Source organism: Diospyros lotus, chromosome 6, assembly GCF_014633365.1.
Source record: "Diospyros lotus cultivar Yz01 chromosome 6, ASM1463336v1, whole genome shotgun sequence".
NCBI classification, from domain to species: Eukaryota; Viridiplantae; Streptophyta; class Magnoliopsida; order Ericales; family Ebenaceae; genus Diospyros; species Diospyros lotus.
This window is the reverse complement of record NC_068343.1, coordinates 22,049,024-22,063,306: the sequence shown is the minus strand read 5'-3', so window position 1 is coordinate 22,063,306 and position 14,283 is coordinate 22,049,024. Positions and strand designations below refer to the sequence as shown.

General features: G+C 35.5%; 1 protein-coding gene across 11 annotated transcripts; it reads left to right on the top strand.

Annotated features, from left to right (window-relative positions):
• The first annotated feature begins 8,461 nt into the window (after positions 1 to 8,461).
• On the top strand, positions 8,462 to 14,283 carry LOC127804982 (uncharacterized). 11 transcript variants are annotated; one of them, XM_052342125.1, is made up of 7 exons: positions 8,468 to 8,603; positions 9,292 to 9,586; positions 9,989 to 10,195; positions 10,467 to 10,568; positions 13,282 to 13,304; positions 13,543 to 13,570; positions 14,036 to 14,283. In XM_052342125.1, the coding sequence occupies exons 3-7, from the start codon at positions 10,016 to 10,018 to the stop codon at positions 14,138 to 14,140; spliced, it is 438 nt and encodes a 145-aa protein (XP_052198085.1). In that variant the 5' UTR covers positions 8,468 to 8,603; positions 9,292 to 9,586; positions 9,989 to 10,015; the 3' UTR covers positions 14,141 to 14,283. The 11 variants fall into 11 exon arrangements, 3 of the variants coding, with proteins under 3 accessions (XP_052198084.1, XP_052198086.1, XP_052198085.1); XR_008023780.1 differs by lacking the exons at positions 9,292 to 9,586; positions 13,282 to 13,304 and adding an exon at positions 10,287 to 10,382 and having other exon boundaries at positions 8,462 to 8,603; positions 13,543 to 13,905; XR_008023784.1 differs by lacking the exon at positions 9,292 to 9,586 and adding an exon at positions 10,287 to 10,382 and having other exon boundaries at positions 8,462 to 8,603; positions 13,208 to 13,304; positions 13,543 to 14,283.

Genomic DNA, 14,283 nt, shown 5'->3' with positions numbered 1-14,283 from the left:
CTATCAAGAAAATGAGTTACAATTGGTTGGTTTTTCTAACTTTGATTATCACGGGTGTCTAGATACGAAGACATATACTTTTGGGTTTATTTTTCTTTTTGGTTGTGGGTAATAAGAAACAAGATTGTGTAGCCTAATCCATCATGGAAGCTGTGTGATTTAGCCACCAAGGAGGTTGTATATCTCTGAAAGTTCTTGAGAAACCTTATTATTATCCATTGTGTGGACTGACCTATTCTTATTTTTTGTGGTAATAGTTCATCTATTACAATTATAAAAGATCAATCTCAAATGTTACTCCAAGGCAAAACATATTAAGGGTTACTATCATTACATTCGAGACATTCTTAAGAAGCAAGAAGTAGTTGCTGAAAATAATCTCTTATGAGGGTAATTTAGCCAATCTATTTCCTAAGGAATTTTTATGGAATGTGTAATACTCGAGAATTTTTAAAAGACTTAAGAGTAATTTATCTTGGGGCAAAAAGGAAATTTTCAGAAGCTTTAAGGATTTTAGCATAATTTCTCGTAGTTACGAGTGACTGAATCGACTGCGTGGAGTGCCCTGTAGTCGAGATATCTAATGAAAATGATACGACATTGATGAGTATTTAGAGGCAAGATTTATGGCATAGAAAAAAGTCAGTTCAGAGACAGTTTTTGACACAATTGTGTTTCAGGTTGAAAAATTTAATTATCGTAGGAGACTTTCGGGAAGTCAACGGAACCCTGAGAAGGTTCATATTATGCATAAGGAGAAACCCTTAAGTAGTTTTGGGATAAAACAAAAGGGTTTACAGTCAAAACGTATATTTGAGCCTAAGTGTAATTTCTTAATTTTGCCCGAGAGAGGTTAAAAGGATGTTATTCCTAAATTTTCGAGAATGAAGTGAAAGGTTGAGTACTTGAGGGTCTCAATGGAAATTATGGAAAGTTCAGGGGTTCATGGATAGGGTCAAAGTGTAAAAAAATAAATAGAGGGGTAAAAGTGTAATTTTTAAAACCTTGCACTGCCATAGCCGACCACCCGCTAGCCACACCTTTCTCATCGCCGTTTTGATTGTGGGAGACCGAAGGGAGTGGTTGGGGGGCCTCAAAGCTAGGCCGAGACCATAATTAACTAATCCTTGGCAGACAAACAACCACAAGGTGGCCAAAATTTCGGTTGTAAGGTCGCCGAAATTTTGGGCCCCTGAAATTGATTGTGGGGGTTGTTTTCGAGGGTTTTGGATTGATCTCAGGTAGGTAGAAGTGTTAGTGGCCTTGTGTTACACGAGATTGGTTGTTTCAAGGCTCAATTTTGGCTATAAATAGTCAGGTATGGCCAAGGGTTTTCAATAAACTTTCGTTGGCTAGATCTCGTGTTTTTGGGAAAATTGTGAGGAATGAATAAAGGGCTTTTGTTCCCCATGTCCAAAAGGTCATTTTTGAAAAATTTGAGCAAGTGTCATCAATGTTTGAGGGTGATTTGAGGCTTGGCCAGGAAATTGAGTTTCACCGGAATCTAGGTTTGATCAGTCAAAAAATGGCTTTAATCGAGAGGATTGAAGTTATAATCCTGTAGATGATGAAGAAATAAAGGTGTAGGTTTAAACGAGAGGTGAAACGAAGCTCAGATGAAAAAGAAAAGAAAAAAAAACTAGAGCTGGTTCATGATCGTCGAAGAGTTGTGCAAGAAAGATGACCGGCGCGTGTAGAACATGCGCCAGCCAGCCCTGTGAGTGAAGACGTGTGAAGAAGGGATGAGGCGGCGCATAAGGGCCTGCACAAGGAAAAAAAATTCTGAAAAAAAATATAGATAAAAGAGAAAAATAAGATGAAGGTTGTAACACCCCGCATTCCCAGGGCGTTAGGTAACGTAAGATTTCGGGGATATTTTTTTTCCAAACAACGGAAACTCAACACAAAACCATTCCCCAAAGATCCCGTTACTCCTTCTCAGTATATCAACTATGAACTATCGATAAACTAAGACAAGTAAATCACGTCAAATGTGAAAGCTAGATGGAAACCTCAATAAACCATAATCAAGCCCACTTTATTCATAATATAAAGTCAAACGAACGTTTACATGACGTCATCAAAATTAATAACATAATTGAACACGACTGAAGTAAACTATCCACTAATCGCCATCACTCATTGGAGATCTCTTTCCCATTCGCACCGCTGCTTTCACCTTGAACGTTTGAATATTCCAGGGACGAAGTCCATATTAGATGATGAATCATCAAAGTAAGAATTCAAAATCACGTTTTTATAAATGAATGCAAGACATGGAATAAACCAACACAACCCGGTAAACCCTAGCCTAGGAGAATCCCAAAGCGCTTAACCCTACCACGGGGAAAGAGCAATCTCTCAAAAAGTTAGGCCACCATACCGACACACCGACACGACGCAGTTCTAGCTTAAGAGGGGCAAGTCAATGCATCTCCCTAACATCCTGGTAACAATTGTTACCAACTCCCGGCCCATGAGTGTCACATCAAAGCAGGAACCCGGCTCACCACATTTACATTAGAGATTACGTTCCCACTCTAAGCATCCAGGAACCACCACACAAATCCCATATGGACCACCTAATCATCCTAGTGCAACTTCTCTAACCAAACGGACTTGCACGGAAATCAAGGCGGCTATCCTGGCATACACACCAACACAAGATACCCATATTATTCCATCAAACCCTTGGAGAATTATGGCTACACTATCCAGACAACATTTTAGACTGACATTCCATATCCCAACTCAAAATCTCATATGGACCACCTAGTCATCCTAGTGCAACTTCCTTGACCAAACGGTCTGGCACGGAAACCAAGGCGGCTATCTCGGCATACATACCAGCACGAGATACCCCTATTATTCCGTCACGCCCTTGGAGAATTATGGCTATACTATCTAGACAACATTCTAGGTTGACATTCCATATGAATAACATTAAACGCATGACAATGCCACATTTCACAAATCAGTGCATTTTATAAAATGCAACGCATAAGTTCAAAACATCTAGGGACGAACCTCCCTCACAAACCAACTATCATCGATTATCGTTCACATGCAATAAAACCGTTTTGCATAAAACCACAACACATTTAGGTAACACAATTACCAAATTTTATGGTAGAAACACCCATAGTAAACAAGTTTGGGATAGAACCACTCACAACTTAAAACCAAGTTTCAAGGTAGAACACTTATCTCAATTGTACACGGATCGCCTCGATCCTTGTGCGATGCCTTGATTTGCGTGCCAAATCCCAAACACCCAAACTTATACTCAACCTCAAGCCACGATACACCCTAAACATCATATTTAATTAAGGAAGCATTAAAATCAATTTTTCCTCAAATTTCCATAATTTTCTTTATTTTTCTCCTAATTTTCACCTCGATAATTGTAAAATAATTATCTTCTCGAACATTTTCCCAAATCTTTCAACACGATAAATCCTAAAATAATTCAAGAAAAATACTGGAAGAAAATACCAGAAATACCCCTTCTCACACCCCCTCATGCATGGCTGTGCGTGGAGTGTGGCGCTTGCAGCTCACGCGCCACCTTCTTCTCCAATTTCTAACCGTCGGCAACTCCTTCGATGGCAGATCCAATCACACCCCTCTTCAAGCCCTTAATGACTTGATCATAATGGCACCCTTTTCCAGCCTAAAGGACACCAAAAAGTGACCTAAAATAGCAGTTGCAAGCAGGCCTAGGCGATCCACCTTGTTTTTCTGGCTGAGCTTCAAACGGCCACCAAACGTGCTCCAACCTCTCCGAAATGCTCCAGATATGATCCTTGAACCCTCGAGACCCAAAGCCCTTTATCCCTTACCTTCGATTTACTCCCAAACACGACCAATTTTGATGCAAAATCCTTGAAGTTTCGGGTTTCTTTTATAGCCAAAAATCGACCAGATGTCAGCCAATCAACGGCCAAGGCTTGTCCCCCAAGCTTTCTAGCGCCAGATACCACCTCCCCCGAGCTTCCCTCGCCCGTCCCATCACCTTAAATGGCCTCCACGTGCTGTGGATTACAGCGGCCAATTTTGCTTGCTGCGTTCACACCACTAAGTTTTCTTAATTTCACTTCAGCCCCCCATGACTTCTCCAATTGTCACTTCTGCCCTTTCCATAACACCCTTGATCTATCCAATTATACCACTAAATCCCAAAAGCTTTGTAATCCTCGTTTCACCCTTGAACTTTTCAAAAAATTACTTTTTTAACCTCTCTCAGGCAAATTTAAAAAATTGCACTTTGACTCGATTGATCGTTTTGACCCTAAATCTCTTCGTTTCAACCCAAAATCGCTCAAAGGTTGTTTCAAATGTAAAATCTAAGTCCTCAAGACACTCCATTGACTTTTCAGATATTTCTTACATCGATTCGATTTTCTAAGCCCGATTGACAACTGTACTGGGAATTGTTCCTGATCTCATTTCTTTTGATACCTAAAATCATAACTCGTATTACTCGTCAATACCATTACATTTTCCTTAATCATCTTAAGTCTGAGGTACTCCCTTCCATCAATTCGATCTCTTTAGATTATGATAGTGTACCCTAAAGGCTCATTCTTTCAATAATTCCAATTATACCCTTCATAATATGCCATTTATAACCTCGATAATTTTTCAAGTATTACAAAGGTGTTTGTGCAAAAAGATTGGGTGCTTACCTTTCAAGTTTCTCGGGTTTCATAGCAAGCTAGCCTTGATAAGCGTGCAGTCAAAGCACAAGGTGAATGGTTTTCGCTAAAAGCTTATGCATGTTATGTTTTGCCTATGTTGAGCATGATAGTTATGAAGGTGGCTAAGTTATATGTATTCTATGAGCATTCTGTCATATCTGTGCATGTCTTATTGCATCGATGGCTATGATATTTCATTTCGGCATGATATTATTGGCGTAATAATAGTTTTGTCGAGACGAGATGTTGCCTTGATATTGTAGCTGTAACACCCCACTTTTCCCGAGCGTTAGATGACTTAAGATTTTGGGGATATATATTTTTTTTTCCAACATAAACTTAATACATAAATCGTTCCTCGACAATCTCGTTACATCTTAGTATATCAAACTTAATAATGAATAAACTAAGACAAGAAAATCATTACACAGGCGAAAACTAGATCGTAACCTTAAACGATACATAACCGAACTCATCTTATTCATAATATGAAAAGTTATACTTATCGCTTAACATGACATCATCAAAATACACATCATAATTGAAAGACATGCTACAGACCATTTACTAATCGCCGTCAATCCTCAGTAATTCCTTTCCCCTTACAACCGTTGCCTTCACTTGGAACGTTTGAATATTTCAGGGACAAAGTCCAAATAAGATGTTGAATCATCTAAGTGATAATTCAAAACATCTTTTCATGAATATATGCAAGATATGAAACAAACCGACATAACCCAACAAGTCTCAGCCCAAAAGAATCACACACAATGCTTAACCCAACCATAAAGAAAGAGCAATCTCTCTAAAGGCAACATCACCACATTGATAGATTGGCACAACACAGTCATAGCTTTAGAGGGGCAAAGTCAAAGCATCTCCTCGACACCTCAGGAATAATCGTTACCATTTCCAGCCAGGAGGGTCAACATCAACACAAAAACCTAGCTCACCATAATCACGTCAAGGATTACATTCCCAGTCAAAAGCATTCAGGAAACATTACCCATTCTCAACCCATATCTCACATTAACAACCAGTCGCCCTAGTGTAACTTCCCTGGCCACCCAGCCTACCACAAAACACTAGGCAGGCAACTCAGCAAGCACACCCGGCACAGGATACCCCTGTACGTTATTCTGGTAATGCCCTTGGAGAATTACGGCTACACTATCCAGACAACATCCCAGGCTAACATCCCATATGAACAACACAAACACATGTCAATGCCACATACCATAGCTCGATGCATCATTTAAAACAACCATTCATGCACATAATTTAATTTGCAAAGTTCAATGCACATGTATAAACATTTTGGGATGAACCTCCCACATGAAAACAACCTTCACGGGTTAAACTATTTGTATGCAATAAATTCAAGTATAGGGTCAAACCACCCACAATAAACTGAGTTGAAACAGAAGTGCTCAGAATAAACCAAGTTTTGGGGGCAAACACTCATATTCAACGAAACTTAGAACACCTCAAATCTTGTGCTCAACTTCAATTTTCGTGCAACCCCTCAAGTCTTTTAACCAAACCACCTCCTTACACCCCCTCACACATCGCCCAAGTGCTCTGCGCATGTGATTCCTCGCGTTTTCTTTAAAAGCCCTCTATCCACTAAACTCAAAATACTCTCATCTAACACGAATTTATCACAACTTTGAATGAGAAAACCCTTGGCCATGAACACCTTATTTATAAGATTTGAAACTTGGTCACCAAGTAAGTCACATTATATTATAATATTTCTTAATCATTTCAAATCTTCTAAAATCTTCTCTAATTATTCTAAATCATTTCAAATCTTTTAAAATCTTCTCTAATCATTCCAAATGTTCTAAGATTTTCTACAATCATTCTTATTCGAATCAAATCTTATTCAAATCAAATCAAATCTTATTCAAATCAAATCAAATCAAATCTTTATCCAAATCAAATTATATTCAATCAAATCTTATCCTTAAAGTTATCACGAGGCTTCATCTTTATCTCTAAAGTCATCTGAAGCCTTCATCCTTATCTCTAAAGTCATTAGCAGGTTTTATTTTATCTCTAAAATTATCATGAGACTTTATCCCACTACAAAAAAAATAGCATTTTAGCGGCGATTTCAAAAATCACCGCAGAACTAGATATTTTGTGCGCTTTACAAACCGTCGCAAAGTACAGTTTTAGCGGCATTTTTTGTAACATTTTGTGGCAGTTTCCTTGAAACTGCCGTTAAATTTTAAGGATAATCTAATAATTGAAAATAAAATTAAAATAAAATTTTGCGGCATTTAATAACCGCCACAATATTTTTTAATTAAATAATTAAAAACTAAATTTTGAGACGATCTCATAGAAATCGTCGTAAAATTAAAAGAAAAAATTTAAGATTAATTAAAATTTAATTTAAACATATTGCGGCGGTCATTAACCATCGCAATATTTTTTAATTAAATAATTAAAAACTAAATTTTGTGGCGGTTTCAAAGAAACCGCTATAAAATTTAAAGAGAATTTTCAATTTAATAAAAAATAAATTGCGAAAAATAATAGAAATTTAAATTTAATTAATATTTTTATAAATTTTTTAAAATTTAAAAAAATAATAAATTTAAATTAGTAATATTTTTATTTGAATATTTTTAAATTATTAACATTTTTATAATTTCTTTAAAATTTAAATTATTTGCAATAAATCAATTTAAAATAGAATTCTCATGTTAACTTCAATTTTTTCCAAATCACACATAATTTGATTCGATGATTTGTATTTGTAAAAGATCAATTTGAACTTCATTTGAAGTTCAATTTTATCTCCATAATTTTATGAATATTTTACTATTCCAAACATTGGAATTGAATTATTTTAAATGAAATGAATTGGATTTTAGAAATTTTTTGTTTCCAAACATACTAATAAGGTTAAAAATTGATAAAAATTACTTTAATATAGTATTGTAGTAACTGATACTGAAAATTCTTTTAAATATAAAGCAATTTAGTGTTTAGAAAAAAAGTGAACATAGCCGAGCGTGTGTATATCATTTTATTAGTTTACTTAACATTTATCTGTAGTAGAATAATAGTCTCAATGTGTGTTTGATTACATTTAATTTACATGAAAAACAAAAACTACCACCTCTTGGAATCAATTTTTCATAGAAAATAGATTAAAATATGCTTTAAATGATTGTACTCTAAAATTTAATTCTATAAAAAATATAGTGTGTCAAATAACGATAATGGAATTCACTTTTTGAATGTGATATTTTTCATGGAATTTTTATACTATCAAACACACCTTTAATGTTATTGATCACTTGAAAGATATGAATAAAGCGGTACTTCTCTTTTAATAATTTTTTAATCTTTTTTTCAGATAATGTCTAATATGAATTAAGTTTTACACATAATTAAATTTAATATTTTTATATTATTTAAAAATATAAATTATGCAACAATATTAATTTTTTATTATTTTTTGATATTAAATTATGTATATTAAGTATAATTACGTTAAATCTCACAGTTAAATAATTAATTAAAAATAAAATAAAAATTTAAAAAAAATCCCAAATTCCCTCCCCAATTTCCCATTACTCGCCTGAGCGCTGAGGCACCCCCAATTTCCCAAATTCCCTCCCCCAATTTTCCTTTCTCTTTTTGCGAACCCTTCTCTCTGTCTATCATTCTCCCTCGCGTCGCTAGCCCTCGCCCCCTCGCTCGCTCTCGCCCTCCCTTCACTCGAGGTCACCCTCCCCTCGCTCGAGGTCACCCTCAGCCGCTCGCCCGCCGTTGCTAGCCCTCGGCCCCTAGCTCGCTCTTACCCTCCCTTTGCTCGTCGTCGCTCGCGCTCGCCCTCGGCCCCTCGCCTGCCGTCGCTGACTCGCTCTCGCCGTTCCTCAGGTTAGTTCGATTTTCTATTCATTTAAAGCATGTGATGGTCTATTAGTCAATCTTGTGTCACTTAGTTGGGTTATTGATGCTTAAATGGCTTCCTTATGTATGAAATTTTATTTGCTGCTTGGTGAAATTTTCATTTCCTTCGGTTGGTTCATTTTCTTATGTATGAAATTTTCATTTAAAGAATATTAAGGCAAAAGGTGCAAGTGCCGATAAATCATGCTAGATTGTTGTTTGAACAATAACACAAGCAATAAAATCGATCAACCCCTCTTCTTGTTGAGCCCCAACTGCTTGATACTATTTGCACATGTTTCAAATCATAGGAATAGGGGTCTGCCTCTGCCTGAGCCTGAGCTTTGCCTTTTATATATGTAATAGCTGATATTATGAATAGTTGGAATCAAACTATGCCCAATCCTGAAATTCCATCATTTTAATTTTTATGCCTGGCTTAGTGAGTTTAGAGTTGGTTTGGGCCTTTCATCCGTCAGCTACGCTATTAGAAGGCCATTCATCCATTTTGGGTTGGGCCCTCATCATTTTAATTTTCTCTTAAATGTAGAAAATTATATTGCATTTTACTTTTCTTATTATTATATTTCTCCTTCTCCTTTATTTTTTTTTTTTACTTTGCTTTATTTATACATGCATGTTTTTCTCATTTATACAAAATTGCAACCATGATTAGGAAGAACATCTAAGGAAGACAAGCACTACTGATTTAGGTGGAGATGCCTCACTTCCTACACATGCTTCAACATCATTGTTAGCTCCACCACAACCCCCAGCATCATCCCCAGCTCCACCACAACCTCTAGCATCCTCCCCAACTCCATCGCCACCTCCATTATCTGCCCATGCCCCATCAGAACCTCCAGGATCTAGCCAGACTCCATCAGAATCATCCACCCCACATCTATCTCAGGATTTTCCATTGACAAGCTCGTTTACATCACGCCATTACTGGACAGTTAATGTGATAGGTATGCACAAAATATTTAAATTGCATGTAATTATTATATACTTGCATTAATTATTAAATTAGATATATGCATTTTAATTAACAGATGAACAAGGGGTTATAAAACAAGAAAAACTATGGGTTAAGGATGTTTGGCTGCTTGCACATGGAAGGCGTGTCATGTTAGAGTTTAATGACACGCTCCAATCCATAGGAGATGTTGCGGGACTATTTGGAGGGATTTTAGGGGAGCTAGCTTCTGATTTTGTCGTTTTTCTTGTCAATTACGAAAGCTGGCATAAAGTTCCCAACGCATATAAAGATGAAATTTACAAAAATAGAGTCATGGTAATTAACTAATATTTGTTGTTTTGATATATTTTTTTGAATATTTTGTTATAATTAACATTGTTATTTTTTGAAGGAAAAATTTAATGTTGACAAAGGACATATGAAGAATTTCATTTTGAGAAACATTGAAAAAAAATGGAAGGATAATAGATGCAAGTTATACCACGAGTACTATGATCCCATTATTGGTCGAGAGGCAAATCTTGCAAAACATCCAGTAGAAATCTCCCAAGACCAGTGGGCAAGTTTCATTGATTATCGTGCACACGAGAAAATTAAGGTGATGCTACTAATCTTGCTTATAAGAGTACTACTCTTTATACAACTAAATAAGTATAATTCAACCAATGATGTTCTTGTTGGATATCTAGGAGATGTGTCTACAAAATAGTGAAAAATCGATCCAAATTGACAATCCCACACACTGAAGGATCAAAGAGTCTGGCAAGAAAAAAACATGAGATATGGTAATATTACAAAAATATATCCTAAGTATGAATTTTTCATTGTAACATCAACTAACATTTATGTGAAATTGTTCTAAATTATAGGAAATTGAGAGTGGTCAGCTAGTGAGTAGGGGTTTATTATACATCGCGACACATAAGAAGAAAGACGGATCTTTTGTGAATGAAGGAGTACGAACTATAAGCGTAAGTTTTGACACAAGCTTAAACTTTACTTTCAAATTTATTTGTTTTTATAGTGTTTGTTTCTAGACACCTTTTGCTTTTGTTTCCCAGTTATATCATAATTCTTAGACCTTTTGCTTGTTTTTATGTCTTTGTTTATTAGAGTCTGAAACTGGTCCCCTCTTTACATTATTAATTTGCAAACATAAAATAACAAACTATAGAAGCAGAAACTTACCACAGCCCTATTTTGTAGAAGAAACAATCCCGTCGTAATAGATACCTGATGTTTAGAGTGCACATTTAAGAGAAACAAAAATCTATATAAGAAATTTTTTTTCAAGATAAGTATGAATAAGTTGAAATTTGAAATTGGCTCAATGGTTTGTTGAGACTATGGTGCCATCTCAAATCATGCTTCCTAGAGACAAGTATGTGAATGGCAATTATTTTCAATTTTTCCAAAAGAAATACTCCAAAATATTTGCATGGGTTTGAAATTAGGATTTTTCATGCATCTAACATTTCAGTTCCTACCTGTTTAGTGAAATTAGAGAAAAGCAACACTTTCTATATATGTATCATAAGAAGGCCCAGCCAAATTCTTGGTTGGCACAAGAATGTTCACTAGAGCCAGTGTTCTAACACAAAGCACTTAGTAGTAACTGAAATCAGACATGCTAATGCAGACTGCATAATTATCCACTTCATCGAATGGACGAAACTTTAGGAGAAAGCAGTAGTGTCCCTAAAGCTGGAAAATATTTGTGTAAATTTTATAGTTTTTTTTCTTCATTAGATAAGGGAAATCTCAGAGAAGTTGGAACATCTTGAATCTTCAGGTAGATAGTAATGAAAAAGTTCTACAAAACAAACTGTGACCATTTGAGCTCCCCATACGCCTTATGGTTCCTCAGCAAACAGAGGTTGTCATGGTTACATCCATGTAGGATTGCCAGCACCTGGTGCCCCCTCCTACCCTTTTTTAGCACCCCGCAAAAAAAGAGAGTTTCTTATAAATTTGATGTGGAAAGTTGCCTATTACTCGGATTTCATAAACGGTTGCATCTTCTTATCCTTTAGGGTTAGTGGCAACAAGAAAGAATATTTGAGTCTTGTTAGCTCTTACCAAGAATAAGTTCTTTAATACAGATGCACAACTAACAAACAACAAGCAGCAGAGGTCAGAAAACATCATGGTGACAAGAAAGAATTTTGAGGTTTGATTTAGCACTTACCGACAATATGTTCTTTAATACAAATGCACAACTAACTACCAAAAAGAGGTAGGGTCCAAATAGCATAGCTATCCATGAGTAACTGGACAGCAATGGTATGGTTGAAACCTTCATTTAGAGCTAGATATAAACAACATTAACACAAGCAGCAGAAGAAAATTGAAGTAGAAATGGATTGAATAGCAAAGGATCGGTAGTGGCATATTGCTCCAATATGGGACACCATTATTGGCCCAAAATTTCTCTCCACCAAGGGATACAAAACTAGCTGGAAGAGTAGGAGAGCAAAACCTAATAGTTTATACACACACACACACACACACAGAAGGTGTCAGCCATCCAATGTCCTGAAGGAAATATTACATATAGATGCAAACTTTAGCAGAGTAACAAATATATAAATTTTCTCGTTGTTATTTTTTAAAATTCCAACTGATTCATAGTAAAAAAAATTCTTTGCAATTGAATTGATACTCTAGATTTCTAATATAAAAAAGTTACTTCTAGTGCCTGCTATCTTTAAAATTAAATTCAACGATGATTAACCATAATGCTTTAATTGATATAAAGTTCTCAAAGGCACCAGTCCCTCATTTTAGAATTGTAACCTGAAGTACGCCAAAAGCAAACACCATTTCCATAAGGTATAGTTGATGATGATGATTTGTTTCCCTCTCTCAGGTTCAAATTTGTTTGCCAAACAATGTTCTAAATGCTCTATTCAGACCCTACCATGTTGGGCTTGTCTAATTTAGGGCTATGTGTGTGTTTCATGTTTTCAACTCATAGACATGTGTCTGGTATCTTAGACATGTCAGAAAATGGAAATAATAATAAAATTAATGTAGTTATTTGGTTGAGCATGTATTTTGGCCTTGTCAATAGAGTACTCATGGAGAAATAAAAAAGTTAGGGTACTTTTTATCATGTTCAATGCATGTCAGAGATGGGTACAATACCTAAAATAAAGTGTCTGTGCTTCCTGGGTATAGGGGCCTTCTAGTGCCCACAGTGGTGAGCATATGTTGGCTGCTGTCAACAAAGGATACTCTTGAGTTAGTGCATTACAAGAAGAGAAGATGCTAGCTGCAATGGACAGTTTTCCTATGTGGGATACTGATTATCTAGTAACCACATTTTATATTTTACTATCATATTTATTTTACTGCTAATAAACTTGTATTTCTTGTTCATTTCATCTAGAGGTTCTCCTTTTAGTTCAAATGTGTTAATGTGCTCTCAAATAATTTGTTTTTCTGATCATAAAATTTTTAGCTGAGTATCTGTTAATTGGTGTTTGCACAGGAGATTACATACAGCCATGTACTTTGTCATTTATTCCTCTACGGATTAGCAAAAAAAGAAAGTGCGACTGTCTTAGACTATTGTTATTTGTTTCCTCATTGTCAATTTGACTTTCAGGTTCTTAAGATTACTTTCAGAGTATAACTGGGCCTTTTCTGCTTTGGTTGTTGACATAAATGCTAACTTGACAGGGAATGATGATAAGGAAATTAATGTGAGTGCCACTGTTGTGTAATCAGCTTGATGATGGCCATATCTTATCTGTCAATTCATTTCTTTCACTTAACTTTGTTGTAATGTTCAAAATTTATGACATCAGTTGATTTCCAAATTGATAGGGGAATTTTATGTCAAGTAGAAAAACATCCATATTTATATAGAAAAATTTTTGTGAGTTGATTTGCTGGTGTTTTGTTGTTATTGATAATGTTTTTTAATCCATACATATACAGGACAAAATTTTTGACATTGAGAGTCAAGGCACGTCTCCATAGTCATTCTCCTTACACGATTCACTTGCTCAAGTGCTAGGAAAAGAACACTCAAGTCAAGGCCAAGGTTTGGGACTTGGTCCGAGTCCAAATCAAGTTTTTGGGACCAGTAGTCAATTGAATGGGATATCTTCGTATTCCAATAATACCAGTCCATCATGTCAAGAACAAGTGAACTTTTTGACAGAAGAATTACGAACTAATAAACAAAAGGTTCAAAGTTTAGAGTCGCAGCTGCAAAATTTTCAAGGTGTAGTGAGTTTTCTTTTGACAAACGTTGTAATGAATATACCACCTGAGATTGTTGTGATGCTCAATTCAATGGTATGTTAATTCTGAAATTATTAATTTTCATTTTTCATTTGAAGTGATTGTTTATGTTTATGCCTACAAATACTTTTAAGAGTATGTTTTTATATTTTGTATAAATCTAATACAATTTTAATTATTTCAGGCACTAGATGCGAATAGTGGACAAGCTTCACCAGCGGGAAGGCGGTCTTCGATATCTAGTCATAACATTCATGATCCACCACAACCTCCAGACCAACAAAATTGATGTATTGTTAAGATATTTGAACAACTTGACTTCTAAACTTTTTAAATTTCATTTTGATATATAAGTCTATTTTGATTGGACTTTGATATGTTACATGTTTGGATATTTTAGTTGGAATCTTTATAGTTTGTTGATTAAATAGA